This window comes from Ursus arctos, chromosome Y, assembly GCF_023065955.2.
Source record: "Ursus arctos isolate Adak ecotype North America chromosome Y, UrsArc2.0, whole genome shotgun sequence".
In the NCBI taxonomy this organism is placed as follows: Eukaryota; Metazoa; Chordata; class Mammalia; order Carnivora; family Ursidae; genus Ursus; species Ursus arctos.
The window spans coordinates 28005907-28029048 of NC_079874.1; the positions used below are offsets into that span (position 1 = coordinate 28005907).

The window sequence follows — 23142 nt, forward strand, 5'->3', positions numbered from 1 at the left end:
GACAGTAAAAATATCCATCAGCCTTTCCTCTTCCCCTCATGGTTTAGACCTTTTTCTCCCTCTCTTTGCGACACATCTATAGCACATTTAATCCTAATGTAAATTGTCTCTGATGGGATGTTAATCCTATTATAGCCATACTTTCCCGGATAGTTGTATTTAAAGTGGATATTTGTGTGTTTTTAAAAGTAAGTGACTTTCTGCACAAACACACAGGTACAAGATACATATTTAGTCAACTTATTTAATCATTCAGAAATTCAGTAATACCAAACAGGACCTGAATGTTGAGGGAGAGGAATGAAATGGCAAAAGGAAGCATGCTTATGAAGATAGAAAGATGATGTCAAGCAGAAACAAGGAATATATTCTTCGTACTGTTGATCCTGATTCCATGCAGAAGATGATATGCCTGTTTCTCAGTGATACACTCTGCAAGTGGAGAAAACAGGACAGAAGATTGAGTTGAGTTGACTGTATGATAGCCTGACTGGCATGAGCCTCAGAAAGTATAATGTCAAGGGTTGGAGGAGCTTTTAGTTAACCCAACGCACAAGTTCCACAGGAACATCAGACTCTCCATCCCTACGATATAGGAGGACCCTCTGGAATTTTTTCATGGATGTACATACGATGGGACCTTTCATGATTAGGATCCCTTTCAGGACTTTGATAACTTCAGAACACATGTTCATGGGGATGGTACATCAAAAAGGATTTTACAGGATCTCTGATGAAGTTATACTCTGCTCTTCCAATTCCAGAAGCTCTGTGTCTTGAAGATGTTATACTCAGCCTGGAAGCTGATGTCTCTGTTTGCTCATTTTTCCTCCATTTCTTCCCAACAACAGCCACAAAAGGTGCACTTTAACCAACACCAGCATCATGGTTTGAGGCTCATCTTACTTTAGAAATTTCAAAAATCACACTTTAAGCAAATCTTGGAGGCATGTGTCACGCAGCATGGTTGGGGGGTCTCCAAAGCAGCTGCTGCAATTATGCAAAATTGCACCTGCCGTATGCAGGAATAGTGCAGAAGGAATAGTGACATGTACGGACAACCCTCAACTCAGACCTGGATGGAAAACTCATGGTTTTTCCAGTCATCCCCACCGACTTCTGGAATCTCCTGCTTCTCTCTGAATAACTGTTGTTGGCATGATTCTTCATGATCTGCTTTGTCACCAAAACTGCTTTTTAGCATGAATCACCTCATCCTGTTTGCAGTCTCCTAGGGCTCAGGGTAAACACAATAACCTCATGTAACAGAAAGAGTTCTCTACTGTCCAAATTATTGGGCGAGTTGACATAGCTACACTCACAACAGGGTCATTCTTACTTACGATATTTAGGAGGAGTTGGGGATCACTGTTTTTATTAATTGACAGGACAGTCATCTGGGGACAAAACAAATACAAAAGGTGAAAAAAGAAGCAACCAATCATGACCATTTCCCAGTGTTTGTAAGGTTTTCTTCCTTTTTTAAAATTTTAATTTGAAATTATTTATTTATTTATTTATTTGAGAGAGAGTGAGAGTGAGTGGGGAGAGGAGCAGAGGGAGAGGGACAAGTAGACCCCACACTGAGTGTAGAGTCTGATGTGGGGCTCCATCCCACAACCCTGAGATCATGACCTGACCTAAAATCAGGCGCTGCCACCCAGGTGCCCCATGATTTCTTCTTTTAAATAATGGATTTTATGACAGATAATTCATGGAAGAGAAAATTGAAAATGAACCAGTTTGTCTCTTCATAGCACATTTACATATCAGGTGAGGGATATATTCAGGAAAAAAATATATGTAGTCACATTACCAGTACCAGTGACCTTTATAATATTTTCTTCTGGAATATTCCTTTGTCTAGTGAACTGCTTGAATTTTTCAACAGCTTTCTCATCAGCCTGAGCTCCTCTGCCTGAAAATCACAATGCGTAAAGCAGAAATTGCCCATTAGAGCCCTTAGGAATTTCTGAATACAGAATGAGAAAAACATGAATGGGGAAATCTCGTCTTTCACTGAGTCTCAAACAATTACCGTTGACCTTGTCTCAGTGTCAGCTGCCTTACTTAGATGGATAAGAGCCATTAAACCCTGTCCAGCTGCATAACCGTGCACTGTCCAGCATCAGCAGCAGGACTCCCGGGACGTATCAGGAACTTCATGAGTCTTGGACCCAATCCATCAAGAATATCCGATCTACTACATCTCTGCCTATGCCTCAGAATCTGTATTGGACATGCACGCCTGGTTCTGGACCCAAATTGCAAGCATGATTCTCACCTTCCAGACAAATAGCTGCCCCATCACACGTAGTGATGAGAGACAGCTCTTTTTTTTTTTTTTTTAATTAAAACCACAGTTGTCAAATACCTTTTTCCAAACTGAAACCTAGTATCCCAGAGACTACAGCACCCATTTCAATGTCCCTGTGTGGTTATTCAGGGGTTTCAACAGTGTCACAACAACAATGCATTCGAAGGACTAAACGTGTTGTAGGTTTATTTTAAAAGCTTCAGCTCCAAGGCTGTAGAGTGTATTTTAAAAAATGGTCATAGATTGAAGGAATTGGGGTCAACCTGAAGATGGCCATGGCTTAATTTTTAAATACCTCCCACTTCTACTAACTCTTGTTTACACTTTTCTTTTTAGAATCATTTCAGGATCCTTGACACAATGGACATAAAGACTTAGGCCTCGTTTGCAGAATCAGTAATGTCCATAGGTACTGATTTTCTCAATGAAAATGCCGACAGTGGAAATGTCCCTTATATGGCCATGACAATTGTCAGGATGTAATACATACCAAACAATAAAACTATGTCCGTGGTGTTTCCTTCTTCATCCACGTTGACATCATAGCCTATTATACTATTTGGGGTCATATCGATAATTTGGAAATCATTGGTCCCCTCATCTGTGAGAGAGAGAAAAAATATATATATATATGTAAAATTTATATAAACTTATATAAAACTTATACATGTGTGTAAAGCCTTGCCTTTGTTTGTTTATTATAGATTGGGGTTATCGTGGCATAGTTAGTGTACTGGAATGATATTTTTATACTGGTCTCTGTGTCTCCCTGGCAGTGTAGTGAACATTAACATTGCTTAGGACGATGAGAACAAGGAGGGTAGGGGACACTTTTCCTTAGTGCCACCTTAGTGCGACCTCCTTAGAACAAGGAGGGTAGGGGACACCACATTCGTTAGTGCAATTAAAGATTTCACACCTCCCAGTTTTACTAAAATTTAGTTCTCTGAAACATGTTGCAATGACCAACATGGCTTTAAACAACACGACTTGGGGTTATATGGCATATTATCACATACAAGGTTAAAATCTCTTCATATTTGCCTTATCCCAGCAATGAAGTTGATTTCTGTTTAGATCAGTTGGCATTCAAAAGCATGCATAACCGTATACTGAGTGTCTGCCCCTTAATCTAGGTGTATCACTTAACACATTTATAGTTGCCACGGACATGTCCATTTTTATTAATATGGTTGTACTTGTGAACACAGCACAGGTGGTGACAATCTAAACAGTTGACTCAGATCCCACCTGCAGGGGACACCTTCCTCTCTGGCTATGCCCATCCATCCTGCCATGTGTATAAGAAAAAGAAAAAGCATTAATGGACCTCACATCATCACCACACCTTCCAACATGCATTCTCTCTTCCGACCACAGTGTACGTAACACCTTATTTGAACCACTCCTCGGGATTTTATCTGAAACTCTGCTGGTTTGTGTGTTCCACTGAACCAGCATGGCGAAAGACCAAGGAGTCCCGGATGGAACTTCACCGTCACCCAGACAAGTGTGTAAGTCTTGCCCAAGCCTACTCTAGCTCCATGAATCTTGGGTTACGTTGGAACAATTTAAATAAGATTTTGTGCATCTCTTAAGATTCTTAGAATGATGACGTTATAAAGGAAGCTTTGTAGAAATCTCATTACGTCGGTTTGTAAAGGTAATGCAGGTTATGGAAGTGGTGGGATTGAATACATCAGGGCCACTGCTGGCTTTGTGGCTTGCTTTCTCCAGAACAGAGCTGGGCAGGTTACAACTCCTAGGTCCCAAAGGTCTGCTACAGTTAAGTCCTGCTCCTTTTGTTTCTATCCCTTCTTAAATTGCTGTGTCCAGATCTAGTTAAAAAGGGCTACAGAAATGCAGGAAAATGAAACAAAAGGTGATAGAGAACGTTGATGACTTAGGCAAATAGAAAAATCATATACAAGTAAGAAAAATGAAATTGTAATTTTAAAAAATCTACTGGTAACATAAAAGTGACCAAAACGTGTAGGGAAGAATGGTAGGCATGTAATTCACTTTATTTGCATATATTTTACTTAATTACATACCCATTGTGCCATTTCTTATCTCAGACAAGGGCTGCAACCACAGATTTACACGTTTTAATTTCAGTCAGGTATTTAGACATTAGGCCACTTAAAATTTGGAACGTTGTTTAGGATCCTTAGAAAGAGCTCAGGGATCTAAATCTTAACCAACATCCCCATTGCTTTAGACAGAAGCTGAGCTTATGAAGAAAATGTACCTGGTGTTTGAAAATCACTCTGATTTCCTTGGATTTTAAGTTAATTACCCATGCATGGAATGGAATAAGAGGTTTTAAGATGATATTTTAAAGTGTATTCCATTAAAGCAAAGTGACATCGATATGTAAACTCAGGATAGACCCATTCGATTTAGTTCCTAAGGTCATTTGAACTTACCTGGAAACATTTTCATGCACTTGAGAACCTTACGAAGTAAAGGTCCTAAACACACACTCTCATCACTCACTGAATAATACTCAAAATTAGGAGAGGCCACCGAAGCCCTATCATTGAACGGTCTATGCGTGACAAAATAAAGTACTTGGAAAATTTAGGGGCGTGTGCCCAGTCATACTTCCGATCATTCGTCAAACTAGAATTCAGGTATACAGAGTTCCAGAGAGAACTTGAGACTAAGATTTCAACCTTAAGATATCAGTAAAGCGCATATACTTACAATCAACAGTGATAGCATTGTTTGTTCCTATTCCTCCCACAACAGATTTTTCTGTGCATTGTCCATTAATCCTAAAAAACAGAATGTCTTTACGTGGATGGATGAAAACAATCAGACTTTGGTCCATAATTAACGTTTTCTTTCATTCAACTGCACAGAACCCTATATGAGGCACCATTTGAGTGCCTAGAAACAACGTGACATTCGAAAGAGAAGTAGGTTTTCTGGGGCGCCTGGGTGGCGCAGTCCTTAAGCGTCTGCCTTCGGCTCAGGGCGTGATCCCGGCGTTACGGGATCGAGCCCCACATCAGGCTCCTCCGCTACGAGCCTGCTTCTTCCTCTCCCACTCCCCCTGCTTGTGTTCCCTCTCTCGCTGGCTGTCTCTCTCTGTCACATAAATAAATAAACAAATCTTTAAAAAAAAAAAAAAGAAGGTTTTCTGCGATCCAGTATGACCTGGCAAGGATGTCTTTGTGTACACATGGAATTAGACCAATAGTTCTAAAGACAAAGAGCAAATGCAAAACAGGTCATATTTAAAACCAATTGAACATGAAGAAATCTGAAATATTAGAAAAGAAGGGAAAAAAAGAACATTCCCCCGATTTAAACATTTTCTGGAAGCAGAGAGAAATAGCTGTCAAGGCAGGCCTTAGCCATTCTTACAACAGTGGCCAAGATTTCTTGTATAATAAACAGAAAGAATCACCCCAAAAAGAAAAGAAAATACGGGTTTAATTTAATCAGAACCACAAACTTCTATAAAAACACCACTAAGAAAATTGAACACCAGGCCACATATATGTATATAAAGACATTACACAGACACACACAAGCACACACAAATACACATGATACACATATGTGATATACGGAAACTATATACAACAATTATATATATGTCAGATATATAACAAAGGATTTTGTGTGTGTCTGTGTGTGTATATGACCAAAAATATATATTTGGAAAAATAGGAAGAATGCACACAACACAAATAATAAAAGAGGAAATAATCCAGCTAAAATGGGGCAAGTTGTTGAAGAGATATGTCACAAAAGAGGGACCACAGGAAACCGTGGTCACTGCTATGAGTTATTAGGGACATGCAGAGTAAGACAATGGCAACATCCCACTTGGCATTCATGGGACTGGATAAAATCACAGACGAAGTCGTACCAAGGTTTTGAAAGAATGTGTTCCCATTGAATTTCTAATGTATTACTGGCGATAACCCAAAAGGTGCTGTCGCTTAGAAAACAATTTGGGGGGCGCCTGGGTGGCACAGCGGTTAGGCGTCTGCCTTCGGCTCAGGGCGTGATCCCAGCGTTCTGGGATCGAGCCCCACATCAGGCTCCTCCGCTAGGAGCCTGCTTCTTCCTCTCCCACTGCCCCTGCTTGTGTTCCCTCTCTCGCTGGCTGTCTCTCTCTCTGTCAAATAAATAAATAAAATCTTAAAAAAAAAAAAAAAAAAAGAAAGTCCTTAAAAAAAAAATTTTGGGTTTCCTCTCATTAAAGATGCTCATAGGCCATGATGCAACAGTTGGACTGCTGCCCAGGAGAACTGCAAATACATGTCGATGCAAACATGCGTCACAAAGCTGTGCACGCTAGCCTTATCGAAGCTATCCCAAATACCCGCAAGGTGGAAACATTATCCAGTACCTGGACAACGGAGACGTTGTTCCTTACACAAAGTACTTTAACTTGGCAATGACAAAAGGGACTGTTTGGCCGGGCAGCCATGTGGATAAATGTTGAAAGCCTTATGGGGAGCGAGAAAAGCAGCAGGAGACGCATAGTGCGTAATTCCACGGTGTGATGTTCTGCAGCAGGGGAGAAAAGCACGTCAGGTGTTCTCTATGTGGCCACCTGGGCAGACATGAGGAAAGAAGCAGACTTTGTGCGGTGATGGAAATGTCTTATATCTTGACTGGCAGTGGTGAATGCATGGACACATATGTGAAAACTCACTGAACTATGCCTTCCCATGCATGCCTGTGATCACACGTACATGGCACTTCAGTCAACCTGATTGCAGAATGAGGGGCCCCATGTAAAGTCAGCTAAACGCAGACGGACATAAAAATTGTAAAACTGACCCCAAAAGATCATATGGTATGCTTTAAAAAAAAATTGAAAACTGACAGGTATATCTGTTGGGATACAATGTATGTGTAATTTGATTAATGTATATGTAACATATAACCAACCATATCATATATTATACGTAATCAATTATGTATCTACTCAGAGAGGATGTGTGTGTAGTTTCATTACATGTATATATAAAATAACGAACCGTATTGTATATTATACATGATCAGTTGTGTATCTCTTGGGATCGGCTATGTGTGTGTAATTTGATTATTCAAGTATTATTATTGGAACGCTCACTCTACTGCAGACATATATATGCATTATAATTACTATATATTACTATGTATTATACTTGTATAGCATGTTTATAGTTATCTAACATGTTATATAATTATAATAGATCAATTATATTTGTATACTTATAAACCCATCTCTCCAAACATAACCCTCTTATTTTACTTTCTTGAGGCTCATGTGTTTTGTTTTTTATCCTCCAGAATCTGTGTCTGAGCGTGAGAAGGTGGAGAGAGAGATTTTTGGATCCCACTTACAGCTTTAGAAGTTCAGTCTTCAGAAACAGACTTCATTCAGTTTCTTATAATGTGTGATTTTTCATATATGTTCTGAATCCCTTCATCATTGGAAAAATCATCCTCCGTTTTATTCCTGTTCCAGTTTCTTCCCAATTCCTAACAGATGAACACGTCTCTCTGCTTATTTTCAGCCCTTTACTCATGTCTGTCCTCCAGCCGGTCAGTTTGCTCAGGTATTGCTAAGTCTAGCAAGATTTCCTTCACTTCCTCCTCAAGTCCCCGCCTTGCAAAGTTCCTCTTTTCTTTATACTGCCCACTTTTCGAACTATTAAGCCACCATCCGTTCCCAGTACAGTTCTATCTGGATTCCAAGGACTGCAAACAGTAAAAATTAACAATTCACTTTCCACCTACAATGGAAATACAGGTTTTAATCTTACCGGCATTGGATCTGTTTGCATGATTCGGTGCTTTGGGATGCCCTACATTTCTTTGATTTAAATAATTCCTCCTGCTTCATTTTGTTATCCTCAGATTCTTCTGCTGAAACTTAAAGGTTGGTGTGGAAATTATTGTTATTTGCAGATGAACTCATCAATATGTGGTTACAGTTATCTCCAATGTAGCAATAAAATTCAAGGGTGTGTGTGTGTGTGTGTGTGTGTGTGTGTGTGTGTGTGTCTGAGAGAGACAGAGATAGAGACAGAGAGAGAGATGTCTGCAGGTCCTCACATTTTCTCATTCCGTTTAAGGACCTTTCTATTGATCTGTGTGCCAACGTTTGTCCTGTTTCTTCCTTCTTTGTTTGAAAATCCCAGTCCACCTTCTAAAGCATCCTACACATGCCCTGTGCCTTGTGATACTTCATAGATTCCCTGGCATGCGATCATTGATCATTTTCTGGTGCTCTCATTTCACCTACACTTTATTCTTATGATAGAATTTCACGCATCATATTGTTACTAGTTTATAGATCTATATCAGACTCTATTTTGACCATGAAGGTAAAAAAAAAGTTTCCTCATCTTCTCTTAGTCTTTTGAGTTCTTAATAAAATGCCTATCGATTAGTGGGCGTTTTATAAATAATACTTGAAGTAGCAAAGGTTTTGGTGAATTTCACAATTTAATGATAATTAAAATTTGCTGCTTGTGAGTTCTTCAGGGTAGAGAATGATAGAGCCAGTGAACCCTATGGTCACAGAAGCTCCATGAGAATCATCTCCTTAAAGCAGGAAGGGTGTGGTCAATTATAAAGAACTGAGACAGTCACACTCTTCAACATCATGCAGATATTACATTGCAAACATAGAGCTCAGATGCCCTCTGAGGGTCAGGCATTGACAGGCGTTTTTGCTCTATGTGATTTTTACTTACTTGGCGTAAAAATGGAAGGAGATTTGCCTTCTCGCCATGTCCACCTCAATACGTCTCATGTAACCCTTGAACGGGCCATTGTCGCTGATCTTGTCAGGGTTGCTGGCTGCCAAATACATCGTCTCCCATTGTCCTGGAAGCTAATGGCAAAGTTCCCATCAGTAAGTTTACTCAATTTCTTTTTATTTTCTCCAACATCATCCAGTATGGCTTTCCCTTCTCTTTTGAGTCAGCCCGGAACTAACTTCATTGAACAACGCAGGATTTATAAACTGGGAAAACCCAAGTCAACAGCAAAAGAACAAATTGATATATTTCTAAAATAGCATACTCATTCTTATCGAATGCAAGACCTCAGCCCCAGCACTGGTTGGCTGATGCACGTTCTCTTTTATAAGTATAGTAGAAATGTATAAACCGCCAGTTAGTAGACCATAGGAGACACATACAGTAGACATGTGTAAGGAGCCTATTAACAGAGGGATTCTCAGTTTCCAGGTAGACAGCTAAGCTTGGTGCACATCAATTTGGATATACATATAAAAACCCTCAAAAGACACACACACACACACACACACATACACAGACCTCCTTGTCAGGTCAGCCAGTTCATGGTACCTGTGTTAATTGATGAATTAGGGGTAGCTGGGCATCACAAACCACAGCAAGTACAAGAGACAATAGTAGAATCTTCATGTCTCTGGCACTTCTTGGTTCCTCTTCTGGAGAAGTTCGGGGTGGGTTTTCCGTTGATGAGATTCTGAATTTTCATCACTTTATATAGTATATGTCTGTGAATGTGGCAATGTTTGTCTACTTGTCATTCTTTGCAAGAGATCATTGTGCAACACTGAAAACATCCTGTTTGGCAGAGACGTATTCCAAAGATCTGTGAGATCTGGGGCATATTGCTCATTTCTTTCTTACCTGGAAAAGACATTCAGAAGCTCAGTTGACCTGTAGCGTCATTCAGGTCAAGCCTGCATATCTCATGTCACACGGATACTCATGCATTCTTGGGAAGAAGAAACGTCTCCTTCCCTTTTTGCCAGATGAGTTTCAAGGAGATCACCTTCCTGCCTCAGCACAAATGTTCCCTATTCCTTGTGGTAAGATGGAAGGATCTATGTGTGGACTTTGACACAAGCCAACTCATAAATGCAAATGCCAAGACCCAAGTGTGGAGACATGTGATCTTCCTCTTTCCCAGTCTGTGAAATGGGTGAGCAAGCCAGATGAGCTTCTTCACAGACAAAGCTGTACAAAGTCCTGACCATGTCTGTCCCTCTGGGCTCATTGTGAATATTAGGTAATTATGTATCTATGGAAAGCTCATAGGAGACTGTTTAGCTTGGAGGAAACAGGTCTTGAGTTGTTATTAATATCTTTGAAGAAAACCAGTGAGCCAATCGATAAAATAAGAGTGTTTTAGTAAGCTGTTACCATCGTCAGTTTGTTCAACATTAAATGAACTTGCCACTCATCCTTACAGGCTAATAAAATGAATCAACAAGAAAACAGGCATCTTGCAATCCTTTTGCTCACATTTGGTCAATTATGGAATAGAATAAGTGGGCTGTGGGATAAGAACGGAAAGACTGGAATGTCCAGAATAAATGAGTATCTTTTTAAATATGATAAGACCAGGGTTAATACGGTCTCAAACCCAGTCTGTGACACTAATCCCTCAGGAAAGGTTGACTTGTGTCCCCCTCCAAACTCATGTGTTGACATCCTACCTGCCAGAATCCCAGAATGGGATATACTTTGGAAATGGGATCATTGTGAACATGTAGTTAGTTCAGAGCAGGTCATGGTGGACTAGGGTGGGCCCCTAATCCAGTATGGCTGGTGTCCTTCTAAAAGCGGAAATTTGGACGCATGTGCACGTGGAGCACGTGGGATGATACTGCCACAAAGCAGCGACCTTCCACTGGCAAGAAGACAAAGACACAGCAGACCCTCCCCTAGAGCCTTATTGGAGACCACAGCCGCGTCCACATACCCGGTCACACTTCTGGCCTCCGCATCTCTGGGATAATACATCTCTGTTGCTCTAAGCCACCCGGTTTGATTGATTGATTGTTTCTACAACAGCGCTAGCAAACTCATACAGACTCAGGATTTGATATCAACTTTGACTTAGGCCACATAGCTAAGTTCCTTGCCAAGTCTTTCTACTTCTGCCTGAGCCCAGTGAGCTCTTTTCTCTGAAGCTAAGAACTCAGTAGGGCATGAGAGTTCCAGTTCTCACGCCAGCTGTTTGGAAGGTGTCAGGAGAGCATTCCTACAAATGACTAAGCACCTTCAGTCAAGTAAAGGACAAGACAAACAATGGATTTTCCTTGTTTTTTAGTTTCCCTCACATTTTTTAATCAACATTGAAAACGGAGACAGGTTAAAGTTATTGACTCGATTTATTTTCTTGGCGTGACCGTGTGGTCTCCACGTTCTTGGAAGGTCTTGTTTCCTCCAGAGATCTGGTTATGCTCTGGGCACAGGACAGTCTGTTCTATCTTGATTTCACACATTCTTTTTTTTTTTTTTTTTTATTGATTCTAAAGATGCTTTCTGTTCTCTCACAAAAGGCAACAAAGACAACTGATGAGGGACTTCCCTGCTGGAAGAGTGTAATTAATTGCCCATAGTGTGGACTCAAAAGACTGTTTAAGACAGTCATTCCTTTGGAGTAATTGTCTCTCATTTGGGCTTTGACATTTTGTCATCTTTTGATGAAAGTATCTCAGGACCCCTGCTTCTTCAACTGACCTTTTGCTCCAAGTTCTAAAACTGGCCAGTTTGGGTCATTGAATTGGACTCTTTCATTTGTCTCTCTCTCTGCTTTTGGAGCCATTGTTACTGTTCTGTATTTTGTATTTCCCTCTGTGGGTTATCCCATTTCGGTTGCCTCTTGCATGAGAAAGAAGTCAGTCATTTCTGTATCTGACAATGTTCTGTCCAGCTTCATCCATTTTGAACATTATGAGATGGATACTACTCTGTCATCAATCAACGTGGGGATGGAATTTATGTAATTGAATGTTGTCCTCTGTGGTTCCCTTGAAATACTCTTCACTTATCAACATGCCATTTGGGTCTTAATTATATAAATTACCTAGGTATATTCACTCAACACATACTAAAGTACAGCAGATATGGTACACTGGAGGCTCAATTATTAATATTCAAAGGATTCTAGGTCTCCCTTCTCTTTTCCTTTCCTATAAAACTGGACTGTTTTAGATATCTGAAATGACTTTTCAAATACACAAGGCACACCCCACATCTTGTCCGCCCACCACGTTCTTTGCTTTCTGATTCTCGCATTTCTTTGGATATCCATCAAGACTCTGGCAATCAATTCAATATTCTTATCTTTTCTAGGTTTATCTCTAGGAGTCTAGGTCTCTTCTGTTTGCCTTTCGCATTTTCTTATCTACATATTCATGGGTAAAGTATCCAATAAACACCTGTCTACTCTGTCCGGAAAGGCTGACACCACATAACCCTTAGCCAAACCCGTTAGGTTACTAGCCTCACTACATGCCAAGAACAGAAAAAGGTAAACATCTGAAAGACGTCTTAATTTCTCTACATATCATTTCACTTTTCATATAAAAATCTTGATGTGAATTCCTCATGGATTCCCCACCAGCACCCAGGTGTTCAAAGTCAGAAGGATGATCATTACTCATATTTTGAGATCTGTACTCAGTGCATTTAGGTGACCAACTCATCCCAGTTTTCCTGGGAGTGTTTTCCTGGTTTTCACGCGGACAGTCTTACATCCTAGGAAAGCCCACAGTGCCAAGCCAATGGGGACAAGCGATTGCCTTGAGAGTAGTGATTAACCACTGGAAATTCCAGACCTTCCCATGGAGATCCTGGGTCACTTGATCTGGGGCATGGCTTTCTTACCTGTGTGTTTTTAAGAGTTCATGGCATTGGTGAGAAGAGCCATTGTTTTTGCCAAGTCTGCAAAGTGCTATGTAATTTCCCCAACTTTCCTTACCAACCCTAGCCTTGTCCACACACTACCTGCAACTATACCATCCCCTCCTCAAAAATACACATGGGCATCTGGGTGACTCTGAAAGTTGGCCACCAGTCCTTGAGCCTAAATGCCACTGTCACTGGACAATCAATGTCAAACTTAAATGCTTCAAGATTAACCTTCTCCTCCCCCATTTTACTACATCTTCCTCATAGGCTCTGCCCTTGGACAGGAGTGTCAGCTGCTTTTTCGTGTTATTCTCTTGTGCTGAAGCCCCAGTGCCAAAAATTCCTGGTGCACATAGGAGGGGGTAGGTTTGCCAGGCAAAATACAATGTGCCTTGTTAAATCTGAAGTTCACGTACAGTGTGGGCATACTTACCTGGAAAGAGAAATCTCCGCTGTTTATCTCAAATTCAAATGTACCTGCCCGTGTGCATTTGTATTCACTGAGTCTGACTCATGGGCGTATGGAGGCTGAAAAGTCTTAACAGGTGCAGTCAGAAAGCTGGAGACTCAGGAGAGCCGATGGTGTAAATTCCAGTCCAAGGGCACGGGACCTGCATCCCGTTTGATGTCAGGAAGAGAGAGCAAATTTTCTTTTTTTTTTTTTTTTTAAAGATTTTATTTATTTATTTGACAGAGAGAGACAGCCAGCGAGAGAGGGAACACAGCAGGGGGAGTGGGAGAGGAAGAAGCAGGCTCATAGCAGAGGAGCCTGACGTGGGACTCGATCCCGGTACGCCAGGATCACGCCCTGAGCCGAAGGCAGACGCTTTGACGACTGCGCCCCCCAGGCGCCCCAAGAGCAAATTTTCTTTTATTCTGCCTTTTTACTTCTGTAGCCAGCCTCAGCTGCATGAATTCTGAATGCCACACAGAACTGTAAACCCGGTCTGTAGATCAGATCTCAGTCTTTACTGGGTCTAGATCTGGTGGAACTATAGATCCAGTCTGTAGATCAGATCTCGATCTGTACTAGATCTAGATCTAACGGAACTGTAGATCTGGTCATGGACATTATGTATATCTGGACCTTATACATTCAAGAATGTCACTTTTTTCTTTTTTTTTAATAATAATTTTTTATTATGTTATGTTAGTCACCATACAGTATATTCTTAGTTTTGGATGTAGTGTTCCATGATTCATTATTTGCGTATAACACCCAGTGCACCATGCAAGTAGTGCCCGCCTTAATACCGATCACTGGCCTATCCCAGTCCCCCACCATCCTCCCCTCTGAAGCCCTCAGTTTGTTTCCCAGAGTCCATAGTCTCTCATGGTTCATTCCCCCTTCTGTTTACCCCCCTTCGTTCTTCCTTTCTTTCTCCTACCGATCTTCCTGCTATTTCTTATGTTCCATAAATTAGTGAAACCATATGATAATTGTCTTTCTCTGCTTGACTTATTTCACTTAGCATAGTCTCCTCCAGTCCCGTCCATGTTGCTGCAAATGTTGGGTAATCATTCTTTCTGATGGCTGAGTAATATTCCATTGTATATATGGACCACATCTTCTTAATCCAGTCATCTGTTGAAGGGCATCTCGGCTCCTTCCATGATTTAGCTATTGTGGACAATGCTGCTATGAACATTGGGGTGCCTATGGCCCTTCTCTTCACTACGTCTGTATCTTTGGGGTAAACACCCAGTAGTGCGATGGCTGGATCATAGGGTAGCTCAATTTTTAACTTTTTAAGGGACCTCCACACTGTTTTCCAAAGTGGCTGTACCAACTTGCATTCCCACCAACAGTGTAAGAGGGATCCCCTTTCTCCACATCCTCTCCAACATTTGTTGTTTCTTGCCTTGTCAATTTTTGCCATTCTAACTGGCGTAAGGTGGTATCTTAGTGTGGTTTTGATTTGCATTTCCCTGATGGCTAATGATTTTGAAAATTTCTTCATGTGTCAAGAATGTCACTTTTTTTCATCCACCTAGAAGGACTTTTTGCCCCTTCGCAGGGCAGTATTGCCCCCACTGAGAACGCATCTGCTAGAGAAAATCCAAGTGATGAGTCGCTACTTGAATTCCCACATTCCTCTCCTTCACGGATGGGGTATATTTCAGCTCTCCAAGTGTGCACAGCAGCAGGAAAAACACACATCAGCCCCTTTCCTCATGCACTTTCCTCTCCAGAAATTCTCTCCTCTCTCTGCCTCTTCAAGCCTGCTTAGCCATAGAAAATCCCACCAATCCATCCATGCAGAGATGGCAAAAAGAATCCGTAGACCTCTGGGACGCGTCTCTCCGATGGCTGTTCTAACTCCAGGAGACACACGTGGCAGGCAGTAGCCGTAAGAATGGGTGTCGATAGGACTGGAATAGTCTCCCACACTTCCTGCAAATGTCAGAGGGGGCAGCTTCCTGCCTGAAGGAAAGGCACCACTGTGTCTCCCATACTTCATGCATTGGTTTTAATTTGGTTAGCTTCCATTTGTTTCTCAGTCCTTTATTTTAGTTTCAGGGTGTGCATTTATTTTACCAAATGATGGGCTTTGCCTTCCTGGGATGATACGGCACTGAGCACTGTTCTTTATTGCAGCGTTTATTGTCAATGAACTGTGGATTGTCCCCCCCCCCCCCCAGTAATGGTTCAATATTATCTAGTCCCACATTTGAAGAAAAAGCCCCTGTCAGCACAAGTAAATCACAGTGGAAACGTGTGGAAAGCTCCTTTTCAAACCCTTGCTAGCAGGATATACAGGTGCACTCAGGAGTAACACCTCCCCAAATATTGTGGCCGTATGCTGGTGGTGTTAGGAGACAAGTCCATTATCTTTCTTGGTGTCTCCAAGTGTTTAAAATTAACTATTAGAAAGCCTAGCAGAGAGCAATGTGGTCACTTACCCCCATGTATGCTGTCCAAAAAAAAGGGTATTTTCACAAGTGCTCATAGCAGGTGTTTGGTGTGCAATCAGTGGGTCGCTGTTGAGCCCAGACCAGGTGAAGACCATTGTTGTTGGTCTGTAGCGGAGAAAGCAGTGACCCACACAGGTACGATTCCCAGAGCTTCTGTTCCGATGAGGGGACACAGGAAATAAACCATCAATGGAGAAAATTGCAAGTATTAATGCACATGGAAACATAACCCAGGAAGCCAGGCAGGGAGTGGTGGAGGGGCATTTAAGCAGAGATCCGAAAAGACGGGAAAGAGAAAGTCATGCAGTTATCTGAGTAAAATGATTCCAGAAGGAAGGGCTAGTAACCCCAATGTTCTTTTAAGTACGAATTTTGGTAAAATATACAGAAGTTATAATTTAGCATCCTAATCATTTTTAAGCATACAGTTCAGTAACGTGAAGTACATTCCCATTGTTATGCAACCATCTCCAGAATTCTTGCCAAGTTGCAAAACTGAAACTCTGTCCCCATTCAACACTGACTGTGATGAAAGGAGTAAGTGATGTAACCCGATAGGATAATAAAACTTCTCTTACCGCCCCCGAAGGCCAGGATTACAGCACAGTCTTATCTCTAGATTTAGCCGCCAGGCCCTTGGAGCCCTAGAGTCCACTTGGCGTATTTACACTTCAAGGAGGAAAAATCCCATGCCCTTATAGCCACTCGTAGGTGATAAAACTATTGGGGTCTCCCAAAATCCTAGAGAGATTTCATTTACACCCAAAGGGCTGTCGTAAGAGGACCCCTCACAGCTCCCTATTCCCACCGTGTGCACAGAGAGAACTATTTTTCCCTACTTCCTAGGCTGTAGGGTGCTAGGCCACTCACTCGTACAATTGACCTGTTTCTCATTGCAGCCACACCAGATAAGGGCTGGGGGCAAAAGGTGAGGACACACTCATTATGTGCTGTGACATTTGCAATAAGAACTCCATCTCTGAATCATAACACCTTGTGTTCACATTCAGGGTACAATTGATAAAAACTCCGAAACACTAAGTGTCAGTAAGCTCCCATGGTTATGGCAGTATCAGACAAAATAATGGAAAATGCAAAAGGGGAAAAAAAAGGAACACTGGAAAACAGTACAAGATGAAAAACACCAGGAAGGTCTAACAACTCTAAAAGTAAATGTGATGAACACTAACTTCTGAAGTCACCATAGCATACATTGACTGTTGTATGCATTCACAATTAGAATGGAGGTTTTTTTCCACGATTGTTTCAGGACGGAGGGACAACGGAACTAACATATCACTAGAAACAGGAAAATTTGGAAAACAAAATCCATCAAATTCAGCTAATTAACATATCTAAAACACTGCACAGAACAGTGCAAGAACTCTTGTACTTCAAGAAGCAAACCAGAAGTTTTTACCTGTTTAAACTTAACGGAAGTTTGAAGGACTATAAAAGAGTAAAATCATACAGATTATTATGCAGCTGAGTAGGGGAAGAATGCATGCATAGAAAGTCTAGGTCAGTTGATCAAACACAGCTGTTCCATTTGGGGTAAGACGTACATAAAGCGATCATAAACAATAAATCGAGGCCATTTCTAAGCCCCATAAGCAATAATTGGTTGTAATTTCCTAGGGCTTCACTTTACATCTGTGAGACCAGGTATGTACAGGAGTATTGTGGAACCACTTTGGAAATCTGGCCTTTACCCGTAGAATTGAAAACCACTCGTGCGTTTTGAGTGGAGAAATGCCATGCTTCAACTTCAACTTTAACAAAAGTATACAGGTGATTTCTTGACTGTCGCTGGGCAGGGTGGAGGGGGCAGCAGGGGGACCGCTCTGGGGTCTTGTTGAACCGCACATCAATGAAAGTGAGGGTGTTAGCGCAGGTGGGTGGTAATGGTGTTCCTCACGACTGCTGTCTAGTTTCTGCAAACACTTTCAAGGACGCCCCTCATGATCTGCTTACGGTTGCATCTAGTGAGAGATGACGAATAGTCAAGGAGCATCACAAGATTTGGAAGTTTGGAAACTTCTCCTACTCAGACACTAAATGTGGGTACGCTTGGGGTACATGGTGTTGAGCTCACACTTGGACATTTCACGTGTGAGAAATACATTGGATGTTCTTATCAACCACTTGGCTCACGTGTCAAACACCCGGTATCAGCGGTGGTTTGCTTGACTCGATCTTTATTTTGATCTCACGGCCACGCAAGCCGTGCATGTCTTCTCATTGTAGGGCACAAGCTGAGGAATAGCTCTTGATGTGGCATGTGTCCGTTCTCATGGCAGAAGGAAAGAACAGGAGTCACCTGTGATGCCCAAAATCTTGTTTAAAATTTCTTCTCAGGGGTGGTACTAGGCATGCCTGATGCAGAACAGCTCCTGTGGTAACAACATGACACTACCCGTGGCATTTAGCCATGGGAGGTCCTTGAAATGTGGGTACACCCCGGTCAGTCATGGGGAAACTTTTCTTTATATTTTGTCTCACCTACACTCCTTACATAAGCCTCATAGGCATTGGAGTGAATTCAGGAAAGATTTGAAAAGGAGAAATAGTCCATGGGTTGACTCGCTTGAAAAATTTTGCAAGAAGAAAGCTGAAAACATGGCATATTTGGACAGAAACATATACTAAATAAACTTTTTTTTTTTTTTAGTTAGCATGTCAAAATAAGTAGCACAAGAGAAACACATAATGCAGGAGACTGAAAGAATCAAATATAGCAGGACCATATTTTGTAAAGCACACCCTTATTTTTGCAAACCTAAAATCCTTAAATCAACAGTAAACAATGGGTGGTGACATTTAAGCTAAAACCTCAAGTTGAGCAGAAGTCAACTAGGTAAATGTCACTGGTATAGGGCTAATAGATTGTCTGGAAGGAGGGGTGGCTAAAGGGTTGACCAGTTGGACGTATAACAAATTACTCCGGTAATAATATAGTGGCTTCAATGCAATTGTTGACTTCAAACTTATAAGAGGATTTTTCTCCTGTGGAACTTAGAGAAAGTGCATAATCTCCCATTTCAGCGACAAACATTCCCATTTATCTACGAAATGTATGTTTAGGCCCCATTTGGTTGCCCTGATCCCAGCAAGAGTAGAATGTTTGGTGTTATTTGAGCATATTCGTAACCAAGCTGTCTACACAGCAAGATGCGAACATGTAGATTGAAATTACCTTTGAAAACAAGACACCGGGGCTGAGTTTCTTTGTCAAGTGGAAAAAAAATAACTTCCAGCCCCATAGAACTGCTCTTTTGTGTTGGGTGTTAGGATCAACCAAGCACGTTTCGCAGTGGCTCAGGAGGCCCTAATGGTAAGTTTCCATGTAGTTGGAAAAATCCTTTGAACATCTCCATCCCTTGTGTGCATATACACGAACATAAGGGTCCATAACTCTGGGGGCAGATGGCCAGAGTCGGAACAACAGTCCGTAAACACAACATGGCGATCGCTAGCCCCCCTTCCTCATTTCCCGAGTTCTCCCACAAACTCTAGATTAGAACGAATATGAAAATATTCAGAGCAAGAACCTGACCAGTACCGAGAATTCCCAGTAAGACACAGCTGCTTTAAATCTCGCTCCTGAGGCAAGGTGTCCTATTCAAAGGACTTGGCTTCCCAAACTTCATTCAATAAATCCTCCTCCACTTTTAAGACTTGTTTACGAACACACCAAATGCTTGTTTGGGCTTATTTTTATGGTTCCTTAAAAAAAAAAAAAGTTTTAAGCCTCTTTTTTTATTGTGATTCAAATAGCTTCTCAAATCCTCTTTCCTTGAGAAGTCAAAAATGGACAAATTTCTATTTCCCTCTTTCATTCTATTGGAAATTGCATTTTTGGTGATTGTGTTCATTGCATCAAAGACTCTTGAATATTGTGCATACATCTTTTTTTTTTTAATGAAACTCTCTGCGTGTACGAAAATTTCCTATAAAACATTCCTTATGAAATGTAGTTCAATAAAACACTGTTTATTTTTACTTTACTTTTATGGCTGTTTATGGTTATAAAAAGGAATAGAATGACAAGGTCTGTCTTGAAATGCATTTCCACGTACTGCTGGTAGAGAGGACAGTATTATATAGAAATTCAATAAACCTGCCCAAATCATCACTATCTTAAATATTAAATTCCAGGAATCAGGGACTGTGTTCAGATTTCTTTGTATAGCAGACATTCTTATAATTGAAAGGTTAGCTCCATAGGTAAAATAGAAATATGTTCAAATTGTAAGTCTGTTTTAGACATTTTTGTTGGCATTCCACTTACAATATAGTTTTAGTGAGACGTACCAATGGCCAAGACCGTTGTTTCAAATGAGGGAGCGATTAGTTGAACACAGTTGTTTATTTCCTGAAAGGGAGAAAGAAAAAAATTATTAAAATAGATATTCCAGGGATTTCTCTTCATACTTTACATAAAACAGACCACAAAAAGGATTTCCAGACTTCTCCATAATGTGTTCATGGAAAGGTTTGGCCCAGCCAAAGCACAAAGGGCGTAGAGATATGGAAAAGGCGTAACTTTTGTAGACTGCACAGTACTTTCCAGAGCACTTCTGTTGGAAGGCATCGCCTGGGCACAAGGATTCCAAACAGACCAAGCAAGCATCATGACGCAGACAAATCTCGAGACGTGTGTTAGCACTTGCAAAATTCCGGAGTCTTCCCAGAAACAGCTTGTCCCCCAGCATCCTCTGCCTTCGGAGGTCTGACTGGGGTCCCCCACATTCCTCGGCCATCCTTCTCTTACCCCTCTCTGCCTGCCCTACATGTCATCCTTCATCCAACATTGCAAGACCCCTGCATTGCAGCCACTGTGGTGGATTCCTTCAGTGGCAGCCCGGGGATTTGCCCAGTGGGCCTGTCTTCTGTTCCTGCATCTGAAAACAAACATTCAGCAACGTGTCCTGATGTTCCCTTTAATGTGCGTGGGCCTTTCTTTCTGGAGTGGGCTTCCTCCCGTTGTTCAAGGCTCATTCACCAACCACAGCTGCTCTCTCTGCTTCCTAGGACCCAACCACTCAATGACACCTGACATAATAAACACGTATTTACTTGTTTGCCTGCCCCCCCACCCCTCCAAGGAGAGGGTCATCTAAGCTTTCCCAACACCGTCTGCCCCCGTGCCTATCAATCGACACGTGTTGTTTTGTCTGGCTGCTTGCCACGTTTCTGTGTGCAGCTGTGGCTTTCAGAGAGGCCCCCCGCCATGTCCCCACGCTCTCCTTGCGTTCTCACAGTGTATGCACACAGGCTTGCTGCTCTGCACGTGGCCATCTGGACATGGGAAGCCTCTCCTTCCCTGGGTCCCGCAAGTGGACAACTCCTGTTGGCTTCTCAAGAGGGTCTCAGGTGAACTTGTGGGTTACCAAGAACAAACGCGCATAATTAATTTGCCCTTCCGTCGTATATTTTAACCCCTCGTCCTGCCTGTTCATCATGAACTCTGTTCTTTGCCCTTGTTCCCTTAGCCTCTGTTTTACCTCAATTAAAATTAGCAACGACGTCCTAGGCTCCAGGCTTCTCCCTAAGGAAAGCACAAAACACTTAAATAATGATTCTGAAAATCCCGCACATTCTCTATTGATTTATTTCAGTGATTTATTACTTCATGTGTTTAGTGCTTCCTTCATCTTGTGCTGGGTTTAATTTGTCCTCTTTTTTTTCTAGCTTCATAGAGAGGACTTTGATTTTAATCCTTATAAAAAATCTAATACGTGCCTATAAAGCTGTAAATATCCCTCTAATGACCCCGTTAGCTGCATCCCTCACATTTTAAATAGGGTTTTTAATACTTCCTAGACTTTCTTCTGTGACCCAGGGGCTGTGCAGAAATAGTTGACTTGGGGGCGCCTGGGTGGCACAGTGGTTAAGCGTCTGCCTTCGGCTCAGGGCGTGATCCCGGCGTTCTGGGATCGAGCCCCACATCAGGCTCCTCCGCTAGGAGCCTGCTTCTTCCTCTCCCACTCCCCCTGCTTGTGTTCCGTCTCTCGCTGGCTGTCTCTATCCTGTCGAATAAATAAATAAAATCTTTTTAAAAAAAATCTGAAACATAAAAAATAAAAAAAAAAAGAAATAGTTGGCTTGAACTGCCGAATATGCAGGGATTTCCCAGATAATTGTTTTCATTGATTTGTAATTTAATTCTGTTCTGATCAGAGAATATACTTGATGGGATTTCAATGTTTTAAAATGTCCCATTATTTATTTTATGGACCAGCAGATGGTCTGTCTTTGTGGACACTCAGGAGCACCTGAAGACAATGGTGGTGTGTTCCATGGCTCTTGGGTGAGTAAAGGTCAGTCTTCCAGACGGTGTGACGGGGCTGCTCACGCCATGCCTACCCTTATTTACACCCTGTCTCTTTGTTCTATCAGTATTTACTACATGATCAGTTATCTACACTCCGTCTACGGTTCTGTCAGCTCACAGGACGTTTGCACACTGAGTCTGTCCTTAAGGATTCGCCCATTGTTGACTTTAGAGCCCGTTCTGTCTCTTTTGAATCCGTTATTATGTGCATACATTTTTAATACTTTTCTGTTGTCTTGACGATTGGACCCATTTATCATTAGGAAATGTCCTTTCTTTTGCCCATATCTATATATTCCTGAAATCCACTCTGTCTGCTCTTCACATAACTAGCCGAGCTGTCTTAGGACCAGGGCGTGTGTACTATGTCTTGGCGATTCATTAATTTTGAATGTATGGCATTCTTATAATTAATATGAATATCTTACAATAGCATGATGGTGGATTTTCACTGTCATCCAGTTCCTGTATTACAAAGATGGGATTCATATGTCTAGGTCATTTCTATTTTTAATTTGTTGAGGTGTAACCTACACTGTGAACAGCATCCATTTACAGTGTACACTTCAGGGAATTTGGGAAGGTAGACACATCAGCATAACGCAGTGCTTTCCATGATGAAAGCAGAGAATGTCCCCATAACCCTCCTACTCCTTTCCAGTCACATCCTCCTTCTGTAAGAACCCCTAGGCAACCAACAGTATGTTTGCTCTTGCTGTAAATTCGATTGCACATTTTTCGAAATGCCAGATATAGGAAATAAGACAGCATGTTCTCTTCTGTCTTTGTCTTTTTGGCTCAGCGTATGGTTCTGAGAGTCCTCCATGGAAATGTGTCAATAATTTCTGAACATAAGTCCCTTTGTAATTGTCTACATAAATCACATTTTTGTCTGGCCCCAATTCGTTGCATGG

At 41.5% G+C, this 23142-nt stretch overlaps 1 protein-coding gene across 2 annotated transcripts; it reads right to left on the reverse strand.

Annotated features, from left to right (window-relative positions):
* Window positions 1-230: 230 nt before the first annotated feature.
* On the reverse strand, window positions 231-9796 carry LOC113240768 (odorant-binding protein-like). 2 transcript variants are annotated; one of them, XM_026478180.4, is made up of 7 exons: window positions 9652-9796; window positions 9034-9173; window positions 5027-5097; window positions 2808-2918; window positions 1817-1918; window positions 1344-1397; window positions 231-432 (listed from the first exon to the last, which is right to left on the reverse strand). In XM_026478180.4, the coding sequence occupies exons 1-6, from the start codon at window positions 9727-9729 to the stop codon at window positions 1378-1380; spliced, it is 522 nt and encodes a 173-aa protein (XP_026333965.1). In that variant the 5' UTR covers window positions 9730-9796; the 3' UTR covers window positions 231-432; window positions 1344-1377. The 2 variants fall into 2 exon arrangements, with proteins under 2 accessions (XP_026333965.1, XP_057171701.1); XM_057315718.1 differs by having other exon boundaries at window positions 231-1918.
* Window positions 9797-23142: the final 13346 nt, after the last annotated feature.

Coding starts and splice junctions, on each gene's coding strand:
- LOC113240768 (XM_057315718.1), bottom strand. CDS start 9,729: ATGAAGATTCTACTATTGTCTCTTGTACTTGCTGTGGTTTGTGATGCC. Junction 5,098..9,033: donor TCCTTCCATTTTTACGCCAA/GTAAGTAAAAAT, acceptor TCTGTTTTTTAG/GATTAATGGACAATGCACAG. Junction 2,919..5,026: donor CAATGCTATCACTGTTGATT/GTAAGTATATGC, acceptor TCTCTCTCACAG/ATGAGGGGACCAATGATTTC.